The sequence below is a fragment of the Musa acuminata genome, chromosome BXJ1-6, assembly GCF_036884655.1.
Source record: "Musa acuminata AAA Group cultivar baxijiao chromosome BXJ1-6, Cavendish_Baxijiao_AAA, whole genome shotgun sequence".
NCBI lineage: Eukaryota > Viridiplantae > Streptophyta > Magnoliopsida > Zingiberales > Musaceae > Musa > Musa acuminata.
The window spans coordinates 3,776,837-3,791,657 of record NC_088332.1 but is presented as its reverse complement, the minus strand read 5'-3'; the positions used below and the strand labels follow the sequence as shown (position 1 = coordinate 3,791,657).

General features: G+C 42.5%; 1 protein-coding gene across 1 annotated transcript; it reads right to left on the bottom strand.

Moving 5' to 3' along the window:
- Positions 1–128: 128 nt before the first annotated feature.
- On the bottom strand, positions 129–8,595 carry LOC135675691 (uncharacterized). Its single transcript, XM_065186082.1, has 6 exons — positions 8,222–8,595; positions 8,055–8,150; positions 6,952–7,170; positions 5,897–5,993; positions 709–771; positions 129–593 (listed from the first exon to the last, which is right to left on the bottom strand). Exons 1-6 carry the CDS (start codon positions 8,534–8,536, stop codon positions 400–402), a joined length of 984 nt encoding a protein of 327 aa, XP_065042154.1. The 5' UTR covers positions 8,537–8,595; the 3' UTR covers positions 129–399.
- Between the last annotated feature and the right edge of the window lie 6,226 nt (positions 8,596–14,821).

The window sequence follows — 14,821 nt, the reverse complement described above, 5'->3', positions numbered from 1 at the left end:
TAAAGGCGGGCGGCGGGAGGAGAGCGCCACCGCCTCCCATCTTCATCTTTCGCCATGGCCTTTATATACACCCGTGTGGAAATCCACAGTATACATACAGTATGTCTTTGATTTAGAAGAGATTATACTCATAGTTAACTGGGCTTCTACTAAAAATATTGTTCCGTCCACTGAACAACCCACGACAGCATACAACCTTTCCACAACCCATCACCCGACGCGTCTCACCTTGTAACCCACTTGGAAGTCCTCCCCGAACCAGACAGCGACACCTACCCCGTCATACAGCTTCATCAACCTTCCGGTCCGCGGTAGGATCCAAAAGGTCACATAGTAATCGGAGGCCATTCCACAGCATGAATGGGGGTCAAATCCATGACATCAAGTACTACAAGAACACTATTTATAAGCAATTCCGTAGACATGAGGGCTAAAGAGAGGAACCGTCCGCAGGAACGCAGCTTGAAGGCTGACTCTGGAGAAGCCAGCTTCAGAAATCTGCTTCCCTGTTTCCCTTGTGAGATGACACCCATCGGAAACAAACTGCTGCAGAGGATCAACAAGTCCTTGCATGAACCGAAGCAGCGAACCATCTGCACAAGCAGTACAATTATCACCCCAAAAAAAATAAACAGATCTTGTTTTCTTTTCTCTTCATGTCGAGTTCCGAAACGCAATAGAAGGAAAATTATCTGAAGAATAAAGTACCTCGTGCTGCAACATGTTCGATGAAGACGTAGAGACCGCCAGGCTTCAATACTCTTTTTACTTCTGTATGAGATTGTTTTAGATCATTATGGCACAAAAAAAACACTAAAGGCAGACGATACAAATGAGGTTATAAACATTTTTGTAGTTTCAGGAGCAAAATTCAGCAAAGTGGGGGCAGTCACCAATTTCTATCGAACCAAAGTGTTTATCGTATTGCTAAGAACTCGATAAGGTTGCCGTATTGTAACGGACAAACTTCTAAATAAGATGTTGGATGTAATGCTTATGTCTGTCCGTTGTCTTTTGGCATGTTCATGCCTTGTATAGCAGGTAGAGGGGCGGCCGAAGGCTTATAAGTCCCATTTTAGTTGGGTTGGTGGCCTCTTTAGGCTTGTAAATAAAGGTTGTGTCATGTGGACACGTTCGAGAGCTTCTCGGTCTGTAATGGACCATTTTACCCTTTGTTGTGTAACTATTCAGAGCTTGTAAAGTCTGTTTGTAATTTGTATTGTCTATGAAGTGTTTTTCGGACATGTTTGCTTGTGGATCCCGATTGAGGCGTTCTCTTTAACCCGTTCTCTCTTTTGTTGGTCCTAAGGGACAATGGGAGGCTTTGGGGAGGCTGACCTTTGCGGACGGACGCGCGAGGGTGCCGCACGCCTTAGGCAAAACCAGCTAAGGTCGTGACATTATGGTATCAGAGCGGGACAAGCACTCATAGAAACACTTGACATGCAAACGTGGGGGACCTAGCGGGGCTGCGTCGAGGGCAGTCAGCACACGCGCGACCGTTTGAGGGAAAACGGGCATGGAGATGTAGGGAAAAGAGTCGCTCAGAGGAGCGAGCATCTGAGATTGGCATTCAGAGGAATGGCCAACCCTTCGCGCAAGAGGCACCACGAGAACAGGCAAGCTTGGAAGAATTTGGAGCGCACAAAGGTTGGGATGGCTGAGTTTGAGCTACGGCTCAACGTTGACAACTATACTTGATGTGCTCTAGGCAGGCGAGGCGCTTGGCATGAATGAGACCATCCAAGGTGGAATGAGTTGCTCAACGACCAAAAGAGTTTTGCAAAGCTCACAGAGGTGAGGGGAATTGCTAACTCGAAGAATTTGGTACTCATGCATGGGCTTGTATGCGGACGATGGAATGTTCGTGGCCATCCCAAGGCGACCGAGACTCAGCGCCATGGAGCATTGAAACTTTCTCTTCGGCATACGAAGGATACGTCCGGATGAGGCTGAAGTGTGCAACGAGTTCAGCATGTTGCTAGACCTTGAGGGGTGCAGCGGTGGTTGTATTGACGTGGAGGCGCAATCTAGCAAGTGCGTCTGCAGGAGGCAGAACAATGCATAGTTTGTTCAGCAGATCGGAGTAGTCCAAGGGGATGGTGGTCTCCGAAACGAAGAGAGATGTTGCTCCAACGGGACAGTTACTAGGAGGGATAAGTCTCGGCACTCCAGAGGGAGAATCATGTGAGACGAACTTCACATGTTGAGGAGGAGTACCTCACAAACAACAACTCCACGAAGCTCAATGGATCGAGCAAGCAGCGAGGAGTTGCCGCATGATCTCGCTCGAGAAAATGCATTGGTGGATGCATTACGAGATCAAGTGGGGGAGCGACCTGAAGCAACTTAAATGAAGGCACACTTAGAGTCGATATGGAGATCGGACTCAAGGGAGGGCTGACCCGTGGAATGGTGGGCACGAGGGCCACCATCGACTCAATGCAAGAACGAGGAGCGGAGCAACTTGGGTGTAACTTGGCGAAGTACCCAAGCCGCATGAAGGGAGCCAGCAGTGAAGTTGGAACATGGAGCAGAAGCACAGTGCTTTCCTTAGACAGAGGTCAAAGACATGAACTCTTGCAGAGGCAAGGGTAGGATCATGTTGTTCCATGGGTCCTTTCTGACGGAGCGGACTCATCTTGCATGGTGCCAAAAGACGAAGGGAGCTTTGCGGCACATGCACCTTAACTCGGAGAAGCATCTGATGGAGGAACTAAGGCGACTCAATTTGCGGAGGCGAAGTTGGGTTCAGAAGGGCCTTAGCACGGGGCAAGAGGACGCAGAGGCGGGTACTCTTGAAGAATATGCCACAGTGTTGCCATTTGAGTTGCTATGAAGGAAGCAGTGCGCAGCGGAGATTGTGCTGGTAGGGGCAGAGGCCCAGGATCCAGACAATGGTGCACAAATTACAGTGAAGTCGATGGACTTCGGGAGCTACTAGGCGACGGACTGTCCTAGAGCGGTGCTTCATCTAGGTGTGACCCAAGAGTGGGCGGATGAAGGTCGATTGCCAAAGGAACGAACAAAATCGAAGGTAGAGGAGACCCTGCGATGTATTGGCAGAGGCCACACATGGAGGGTTCACAATTCGAGTTTATTCCACAAAGATCAGAATGCAATGGAGATGTCACCAGGAGGCGACATGGTGCAGCGGATCGTGGTGGAACAGTTCGTGGCAATGCGATACACACAATTTGTCCCGTGAGGGATGAGATCATATGGAGGTATGATCGGGAGCTACTGGGAGCTCCGCTTTGGTGAACAACACGACGGCAGGAAGGGCTATGGATTCAAGGAGTGAAGGCCATGGTACCGCAGAGGCGGGTCTTCCGGGCGTGCACCGAATTTTGCATCGGATGAAAACCTTGGTCATCAGCATATGGGGGCTGGGTTCCACCAAGGGAAAAGTTCGAATGCAAGTACCAGTGAGTTCCATGGGAGGGACTTGATCATGCAGAGGTATGATCGAAGCAGCTGGAGAGTTGGACTTCTCCAGAGCTCATATTCGCTTAAGGGAGCCCGACAAGTCAGAGGACAAGGTCAAGTAAGCGAACGTTGCTACCAAGGAAGCTAAGGAGAACAGAATCGGTGCAAACTCTACAACGTGATGGCAGAGGCCATGCATGGGAGTTGCAGTCTGTCTTTCCATCGACCAAACGGACTGCTTGGAGAACACAGTGGTGTTGAAGCAGGGGGTCGAAAGGGGCGAGGAAGCGACGACAAGTCCAGAGGGACTTAGCTACCCAATATCAAGCATCAGTTAGAATGGAGGTGGACTCAGAGGAGTGCCACGGAGACATCTCTACTGATTGTGAAGAAAAGGGATACAGAGGCGAGGCGACGGATAGTAGGGCCATGGGCATGGCAGTGCCATGGTACCGCAGAGGCGGGACTTCCGTGCAAGTCATTGATCCCTTGCTCTCATGGAGGGAGAGCGCTTGGTCGTGAAAGGGGCCGAGGAGGTGGAGCATGCAGAGGCAATCTCCAAGTACCGAGACAAGGCTGAAGGGCAGAGGCCAAGAAACTTCGTAAGACCGGTGTCAACAAGTTTCTCATCAAGATAGCCGTAAGTGAAGGACTTCGGGTCACGCTAGAGTGCACGACCAAGGAACGAAGCAGGCAGTACACGGTGCTGTACCTTTGCTACTCAGTGGAGTAGGCGGCAGGGTTGATGGAGAAGACGGTACAATCCCAGAGGCGACCTCATCTATCAGAGAATTACTCCAAGTTGGGGTGAAAACTTCCCGCATTCCAGAAGTTCGATGGCATTGAGAAGGTGAATCACAGTAGCCAACTCAACGCAAGGAGTGCAAACACTTCAAGTGCTTCAGAAGTGTGAGCAAAGAGCAGGCGAAGACTAGTAACCAGCTCGATGCATGAAGTACAACCTCGAGGAGGCGGGCGAAGTCAAAGTAACCTTTGCCTTCTCAACTCTTAAGAGAATGGGCGAAACCGAGTACCCCAGTTCTCTTATCTATCCAGCAGAGGAGCTCTGCACAAGTTCAAAGACCCTTCGAAGATAATGGAAGACAATAGTTGTCAAATCCTCACCAACGGTGATCAGTGCTACTGAGAGTAGATCGTCCGCTTCATTTCCCAACGAAATGCCAATCGAAAGCGGAAGTGATGCGAACCTACTTGGATGTGACAACTAACTGAAAGAAGAGTCAATGAGCAAATTTTGTGGAGGAAGGACCCAAAACTTCAGAAGTTTGCGAGGCGATGCTCGTTAAAGCTCCAACAAGCATCCACCCAGTTCAAGCAGCATGTGGAAATTTTGAGAGACTGGCACAGAAAAGATTGTCTTTTCCTTCATTTGGTGGATCCGCAAGAATCGACAAGGATCAACACAACTCAGCCAAACCCCCTAATAGAGTCAGAGTCATTGGTGAGTTGTAGCAGCATGGCGGATTAAAGGGTCGACTACTCAAAAACAGCAGCGTAGAGCAGCTGGGAGCCAGGAGGCGCATTGCAGCTGGAGCGGAAGATTGAAGACTTAGCAAAGGCGAAGAGTTGCAGTGTTCACAAAGGCTTCGACGAGGACGTCGAAGGGATAAGTGGGGGAGAATGTAACGGACAAACTTCTAAATAAGATGTTGGATGTAATGCTTATGTCTGTCCGTTGTCTTTTGGCATGTTCATGCCTTGTATAGCAGGTAGAGGGGCGGCCGAAGGCTTATAAGTCCCATTTTAGTTGGGTTGGTGGCCTCTTTAGGCTTGTAAATAAAGGTTGTGTCATGTGGACACATTCGAGAGCTTCTCGGTCTGTAATGGACCATTTTACCCTTTGTTGTGTAACTATTCAGAGCTTGTAAAGTCTGTTTGTAATTTGTATTGTCTATGAAGTGTTTTTCGGACATGTTTGCTTGTGGATCCCGATTGAGGCGTTCTCTTTAACCCGTTCTCTCTTTTGTTGGTCCTAAGGGACAATGGGAGGCTTCGGGGAGGCTGACCTTTGCGGACGGACGCGCGAGGGTGCCGCACGTCTTAGGCAAAACCAGCTAAGGTCGTGACAGTATATCTATTAGGTTGGCCAAACTAGATTAACTACCTACTGCAAAAGAAACAATATTTATGAATCAACCAAATGACAAGCTTGGTTATGTCATCATGTAGTCTGTCATCAGGTTAATTTTTTGCTATCATCACAATTACTTCTCAAGACAGGTCATTGGACTGGGAAGTTTTTCAAGCCACTAATATCCAGGTATTCATGCAACCTTAGACACACGGGTGAAGGGTCTAATTCCATGATCAGAATGCATGAAGCACGGATTGCAATTTAGACAAACTTACATTGGGCAAATGCCGATCATTTCGTGTGGATCTTTAGTGACATGCAAAAGAAGATGTAAAACATATCAGAAATAAAGGACAGGGGAATGTTTAGTACCTCTTAGAGTCATCGCGACATCGCTGACAGAACATAGTACCAGAGTCCCAATCACAGCATCCATGGTATTATCCCTTACATCTAAAGCTTCTCCGACCTACAAAATAACAAAGACCTGTAGTCCCTCGAGAAACTTTAATCCTTAACCTGAAAACACATCTATGCATTTAAAAATCAAATCTTCATAAATATTTTAAGAAATCATAACAATCTATACAAGGGAGTGCAAAACATGTAACTCCCCTTACATTCCCAAATATTTGAGTTTGGAATATGAAATTAAGTGTAGCAAAAAGTGAATGATTTCACATTCTAACTGTTTTAGCTGGTGACCAGACTAATACAGAGAGTGAAGATAATTACATAAATTAGTAAATTACACACATGGATATAAGTTAATAATCAATTTACTTCTCCTTAGCTAAATATTATGGCATTTCCATAACAAACTAGTATAAGGAACAGATACGCTTGATTTTGGATGTAAATTGCATTCCAAGGTTCATTTCTATGATATTTTACATTTAATCATGCAAATAGCACACAGGCTTATGTGGCACCATGTCGAATTGTTGGCATCCAGAACTTTAGAAACTATACATAAACTCAAGAAAACAAGAAACCGATAGTTCTTACAGCTGTATCACCAAAGGAAGCAACACCAAATAGTTTCGTTCTGCTAACAGTATAATTAACTGAGATGCTGAATACCTTAAACCTATAAAAGGATCATTTAGAGCTAATGCTTTAGAACTTACAAAAGCAGTACTAGAATAGAATGCTCATCAATGAAAAGACAAAAAGATACCGCATGTACAAAACTAGGAGCGGACCGTTCATTAGTAACATTTAGCAACGGCTTTCGTCAAAGCTAAAATGCAATAACAGGATTTAAAATAAACAAAAGAGCGATTTGAAATAGTTGATTATGCCAGCTGGTATAAGCTCAGGCACCTGTTACCATATTTAGATCAACAGATACCAATAAAATATGAAGTTACTAATGTTTAGTGATAGGAAGATAATATTTGACAAGACATAAGAGGACATCATACCCCTCTAATGAAGCTGAATTTTGTTGATTGCAGCCCAGCAGCTTCTGCTGATGCTCGCGCATATTTCTCCATCTGTTTATTAGGATCCACACCGATGATGTAGCGATCACCAGCACCAACATAATACTTGAGATTAGGACCAGTGCCAATGCCTAGTTCTAGCACTTTTTCAACTTTTTCTGTCAATTGAGGAAAGAGCTTTTCCTTGTATGCTGCAACCTTCCAAAACATGCAAGAAGGCAAATACACATTAGATGGGGCAAAGCAAAAAACCAACAATTGAAGCATTTTCCAAAACAATAGTAATAGAAAGAAAGTTCAAACAAATCTGCTTGAGTCTAGATGCAGCACAATTCTTAGCTGTAGGATATTGCAAGATGATCATCCTGTGGAGATATGAAGGGGTTCTTTGACATTAGATGCTACAAAAAGTTGAGATCTTTACTTACAAGAATGTTGAGCTCAGGAAAGATAAGTATGTACATTTAGAACATATAATCAGTGATTCAGTAACACCATCGCATATTAGGGAAGTAGAGTCGTATATAATTAACAAAATCTTAATAGAGAAAAGCAAAAAAAAGGACAATCAGAAGCATACAGCCTTGTAAAAACACATTAAAGCAAACAGGAGTAGAATCGATGCACCATGATTAACTAAACATAATGAACCAAACATGTTTTATACACCAAACAAAAGGCACTTGAGAAGATAAAGAACACAATAGAGGAAGAAGATTGTTGTTGAGCTTTGCTGCTCCAACAAGTATCAAATAAGTTGACACCATATAATTCAGTTTTCTCTCTCAAATTCATACTACATCCTCGAGCAGATCTTTATGAGTTCACCTGAATCACTTGGGTTAATTTTCCAGTTAAGAACATGTGTCCCAAAACAGTTACTTTTTCCAGCATATTTTTTCTGCAAAACTCTATCATGGATATAAGCCTTGTTCTTCAGGACAAAATCCTCAATGAGATAGCTCTGCTTCAGCACACTACTGGTTTAACACATATGATTGGTTAGCTTCTTAATTTGGCAGCCCACAAACACTCTACCGCAACAAAATTTCTTGAAAGCATTCATGTGATCTACAACTGACCTCAGCTTCGTAGCTTCTCATGCTCTTCTCCATGGCTTGGGCGTAGATCTCCTCATACCAATCCGGCCTCGGAGGATGAATCCTCTCGACGGTTGCCTACAACCAAAGAGAAGAAGAAACATCTGATGATCGTGATGACAGACTAAGACGCGGGTTTAACATCTCACGGCCGGATCCGAAGAGAGGCCCGAGGCGAGGGAGGTGGAGGGAAGAACGGGCAGCAACGCCGTCGAAGCTCCCAGGAGGAGGAGGCGCCTCTTGCCGACGCAAAGGCGGCACGGGCAGAGTAGGGCTTCTGCTCCGGCGGACGGCGTGACTGAAGGAGCTCGAGATATGGCTCTCCAGGCAGGGCGTGGAGCAGGGGCGGTGTGTCGCGCGAGCCGCCGCAAGAGGCTTCTCCTCTGGGCGGCGTTTGGCGTCGGGGATTGGGTTGGACCGGTGACGAGTACAGAGAAAACATGGCCGCCGCTAACCGTCTGCATTCCTCTCTCTCTCTCTCTCTCTGCGATGAAAGGGTCGAAGAGTGGTGTCCATTGGGTCAACTTCATTCGTGTCTTAAGTCGAAACCGTCGACGATAATTGTCGTCAAAATGAACCACATCATGTAATGCAATGTTGTGCCACGTGGACTTTGTGGTGTGTTCAATGCGAACACTCCGATCTACGAATCTGGACGCGAGCCACGCCAAATCTATTATGTTGCAATAATAGGTTGGATAATAAGAATATTGAAAGTAAACCAAAATATTCATAAAGAATAGGGAACATCATAAAAGAAAATATTAAAAAAATCTAACAAAAATCTTTTGTTCGTCTCCATCTTCTCCCTCTTATTCTTATTACAAATAAAAAATATATAATAAAATATTTTAGCTTTATATATATATATATATATATATATATATATTGTTGATTTTGATTTGTAGGCTACGAACTGTTTTGGTCATACAAACGTACAACACATTTTTTTAGGTCATCTGCAGACCTTTTCTCCAGCTTCTTCTAATCATCTCAGACGAAGTACCATTCCCTTTGATGGCATTTGGCAACCTCTGCAATCCAAACTCTTTAATGACCAACCCCTGCTGTGCCCATGACTGCTACATCAGCAACGGGGATCTTCACCATAAGATGCCATCAAGCTTCTCAACACACACACTCTCTCTCTCTCTCTCTCTCTCTCCGTTTTGTTGTCATAGTTCATCTGGTATGTCAAAGTCGATGGAGTTAGGCAGGAATGGAGTGTGACGCTTGTCTTAGCTATCATCACCTTCAAGGCATGAAGTTACAGCAGAGTCCGTACCAGCAAAAAAAGAACAGTGGCATGCATGTGGTACGTGTCCGGAGCTCATTCTCCAACATACACCATGAGTGCCTGAGGAGAGAGGCTCGTGGTACGCCATGTTTGGGAGACGAAAACCTTTATGTATGTCAGGCAAGAGGTGACTTACTTTTCGTAGGTTTCGACTGCAATGCACTGTCAAATCCTACCAAACCTTCATAAAAACCTAGCTGACCTCTATCTTCCTCCATTGGTACTACTCCGAGCTAGACGACCATCTTTATAAGCTCCTCCTTCCGAAGCCCAACGCTACCCCCCATTCGTTAGCTTCTCCTGTGAAAGTTCCCACAGTCCAATGGGGATCTCCCTTGCTGTTTTGAGCAATGATGCCTCGTGTTGGGGTAAGGAGCAGTAGATGCATTCCTTGACTCTTTCCTGCAGTTGGCACGCTCATCTGAGGCCCTGCATGCGAGGATGAGGTCACACTGTGCAGCCAAGGATGACTTGCCGGCAGGCTTCGGTGCATGTACGTATGAGAAAGCCGGCAAGTCGTTTTTGGCTACATGTTTACCTCTTCCTCTCATGCTGGACCAAAGATGAAGAAGAAGAAGAAGAAGCATGCGATGAAACAGAGACTGAAGTTGCTTTCTTCGCTGCAGGTTGCATTGCTTGCATCCTTTTCACTCTCCATTGTCTTCCACATAAATCTGTATCATGTGGGTGTTACTGTTGAAGGACCGAGGGCCATTCAAGTGGGAGATTACGAGAAGTCCTTGGAGGTACTCTGCGTTGTGAATGCCCCCATTGACTGAGCAACCAAAGGACAGATGAATTCTGCAGCGGGTGGACCTTCCTACAGTTTGAGATCCAATGGTACACTGTTGCTTCGCATTCTTCGGTGCTCTGTATTGATTGCCTGTGATTGTAACAGTGAAAGTCATGTGTTCTACTTTAAACTTCGATCACTTGCGTTGCATGCAAGCAGAAAACTGATATCATGCTCTGTTTCTTTCTTTTTCACTCGATTGAAGGTTTGGGATTCTCCTGTTTCGAATGAACACATCAAATCTAGTGCAGTAGGATAAAGTTTGAAGTCTGAGGTATCAGAAAACAGCAGAAATGTGTTGCTTTTGGCTTGTGATCGCAATCACAGCGGAGTAGAATTTAATGTATGAGTCTATCGAATCAGGAAGATGTAAGCATAAAATATGTGATATGCTATATGTAATATAAAAAAATTTTACGTCAGGATTGAAATCAATATTAGATCAGATTTACGATACATAACTTTCATACGTAGAAGATTTCTGTATAATCTGTAAAAGCACTATTCTTACTTTCATCAACAATATTTTCTAGTGAATCGTATTATAATATAATTATTTTTTTATTGGTTAATATATATCATCAAATTTTAATTAGTTTTATTATATATCTTATCCAATTATAATATGTCATATAATCTAAGAAAAAAATAAAAAATATTATAGGAATCATTTTTCAGGTGATATTTTTAATTCAAGCAGTATTCAACAATACATCCGAAAATGATGGAAACAAGCTGCGTGCGTTTGGCGATACAAGAGAGAGAGGGACAGAGGGAGAGGAAGCCTTCCTTGACGAAGAGGCCGCGCACGAGGATGAGGAGGCTGAGGGCGATGCACTGGGTGGAGGAGACGAGCGACAACTGCAAGTAGGCGCACAACGTCATCGCCACCCCAACGCACCTGATCAAGAACCAGTTCAGGTTCCGATCGTCCATCTCCTCTCTCTCTCTCTCTCTCTCTCTCGATCTGCGCTCTTCTAGCCTTCTGCTCTTCGAACTCCGTCATCGTTCACTCCGAACCCGGTTCGTATATGGCTCCCCGCTCTCTCTCTTCGGTGGCGCTAGGAGACACGACGATCTTCAACTGATATGAGCCCCTGCTAACCGTCCATCTACTCGCCTTGTGATTGATGGAGCTCTGCCACCTTGTGTGATGTATTCATGGTGGAAATTGGAGTACTATTATTTCTTGTTTGAATTAATATTCGGATAAATTATTTATAAAAACCTCAAGTTTACATTATTTTGCCCATAGCATTCTTTTTGCTTTATTTTTATTTCTATATAGCAATAATTATTTTCTAAAAGATACAGTTACTCCTCCGTCATCATTATGAAGTCTTTACCTCGTCATGCTACATGTCGTTGCGACCGCCTCCGCCGTCTTTCGGAAATCACCCCCATGACAATGTTGTTGTTATGTCGATCTCTAATCTGTTTCATCGGTGAACCCCCGTTGAGATGGTCTCCATAGGAAAGTTGATCTTAGCCTTAGGATTACAGAACCGACATGTTGAGCTACGCATGACACTTCTTGGTTGGGTCATGAATCTCGTCACATATTAGCCCTACAACCCCATGGCTTATTCCTGTCAAGGGAGAGAGGTCTCGGGATCTCATGAAACATCGCCATAGATATCATCGTCATGAGAATCATTATAGTGGGGATTATTGTCATGGTAGAGCGGAGTGGAGGTTGATGCAATGGCAACATTATCGTGAGAGTAATTCACGAAAGACGATAAAGATGTTCACGACGAGATGAAAGATGATCATAACGGGGTGAAGACAACCATGACTAAGATGAAAGGGTAATCTCATCTTTTAAAAATAACGAGCATTGTAAGGGAAAAAAAAAAGTGAATACTTGATTTTATTTTTTGAAATTTTCCCTTAATATTCTCCAAATTATTTTAGTTGGAATAAAGGCCAAAATCTCATCCTATCACAATTAGCTGAGCCCAAACATAGTTTCCCTTACAAGACAAAGCCCAAAGTATCTCTAATTATACTGGATTTAGCTTGTAGTCTTTGACTTAGACAAAATATGCATAAATTATAATAAATTTAAAGTAAAAATTGAATAGACTATTATAATTGTAAAAAGCAAGTTGTACAATGATATAAAATATATAGTAAGCATAAAAGATTGACACATAAAGTGCTACATCATAATAAAATGACTTACTCAATATTACCATATAGATAAAATGTTAAAATCACATTGATAACATCATATAATAATATAAATTAACATATATAATAATTAGTGCAAAATAGTTTTGCATTTTACAAAATATTTGTGTGAGATATAGATTGAAAGAGGACTATGACAACAATAGTTCCACATTAATAAGAATTTAAAAAGTCCAATTGCATATAAGCTTTGAGTTAAATTGACATCGAATCTAATATAAGTTAATCCTAACCAACTTAGCATAGGATAATTATCACTGATTTCAAGGCAGTATCAAAACTAATATCCATAAAAAAATATAATCAACTTAAAAGCAAAAAAACTACACATAAATAGTAAGAGATATTAGGAAATATTATGTTAGATAGACATAGAAAGAGTCCCATCACCCATAACCTAAACTTAAATTTCTATGATGAATTGGTATTATATTTTTGTAATCTATTATGTCCCATAGATAATTCTTTCTTACTCGAATTTATCATTACGTCTTAGATTAGCTACATACTATCTGTTATCCGATTCATTAATTTCATTAAATTTAAAATACTAATTCAAAATATATAAACTCAAATTAATAATAATAATATCCTTATTAAACTAACTATTGTAAGTAAATCTAAATTTTTACCTTATACAAAACTAAATCCAGATATCAAATATAAAGTATAAAGGTCTTTTGTACAGATAAGAGGAATTAAAGAGGGCTACCCCAATGTCTCATTTAGTCTTTGGCCCTTTTCAGTCCTTCAATCTGGGAGGTGACATATATGACTAGTATCAGTGTACCACTTCATTGTCCTTTGGTCCTTTTTAGAACTTCCACTCCTCTTTTACCATGGTAGACAATCTATCTTCACTTTCATTGCCTCTCTCTCTCTCTCTCTCTCTCTCTCCAAGAATAAGTGGAGTGATTTCTGTTCTTGAGCTCTTCCACTGCTCCATGGCCTTCCCCAGTCTACACAAGTCCTCAACCACACTCCAACCTCATGGACAAGAAAAGAGTGAGAATTAATGTGAAGAACAAAACTATTGTTGTTGCCTTACTTGTTTAGATTAAATAAAACATGTTCCCAACTCAATTACTCATCAAATAATGAATTTAAGCTCAATCCTATTAGACTCAAAAGTTTTGACAAGTAGTATATTGTGAATAAGAAAAATAATGAAGGATAGATAGTATTTCTCTCTACTTAAAATTGTTACTATCCATTTAATTTCTACCATCTCCAAACCTTCTCATAAAACACCATCATAGAGTTCTACAAGAGATGAGTTTAAACATAGGATTGTGATCCGTAAAAGAGAATACTTGCAAGTTTTGGACTCGAGGAATGGATCCGATGTCCCATACTTTGGCCTTGGGAAAAGATAACATGTGTTGTTTTGCCCATTAAAGAGCTGTGGGAAATGGAGTCCACAGCAGTTTGGCGTGTAGTCACCCACTTACTTACTTGCAAGGTTGGGAAGAGAGAACACCAAATAGCTCGAATCCATAAATAGATTAGACTGAGGAATGCCACATTGTCGTGGTTGGATAGATGCCAAATCCCACTCCTTGTTTTACTTGCCGGTAAATAGATTACACGTTGGGACGTCGCAGTACTGTTGTTGGTCGCATTGTTCCTTTCATGTACTCTTTCCTTTCATCACCAAAGAGATCATGTAGCATTTACCATCTTGCTTGCTTGGTTTTAGTGAATGAAGCTTCCACCGATAATAATAATAAATTTGATATTATTTACAAGTATTTTTTTTTAACCCCTATGCTAATTTTATGACGTTTTAGTCGGATCGATGTGAATCGAGCAATATATCGAAATGATCAACTGGGAGATTGGTATAAGAGGTAGGTTTATTTACAGGTATTATTATCATTCACTTCTTTTTCTCTATTGTCTCTTTTTATTCTTCTTTCTTTCTATTCAAATATATATCGATATATATATTTGCATGTGTGTCAATATATCGACATTGGCAAATACGTACCGATCTGATACGTGAAATGATATTTTCGGATCCTAATTATAGTGAAACTCTTTGCTTCACTCCTATGTTGAGTATTATTCAATAGAGATGGAAGAGAATTGAGATATTTGAAGTGGTTGATCAGAGTATTAGATTCCTCATATTTTCAACAAAATTATGCTTAAAATTCCTCAAATTTTATTATGGACAATCATTCTAATCAGAGTATTGGAATACTATTATTATGTCAAAGAAGGAAGCAATTTGGAGCAGACCAAGCAAAGCGGAAGATGATGACCGGATACAAGAATTGGACCCAATGGCAGATTAATAGCAGCTGCCGGATGAGGAATGGTAGGCCTGAAACAGGTAGCTCCTCTCGACAGACTCAACTACGTGGCAGCCTTCTCTTCCTGCAAGCCTTCCCAATCTGCTCTGCTGATGACCCCTCGCAGTTACCCTACTCCATGGATAAATGTGGAAGCCACCCCTCC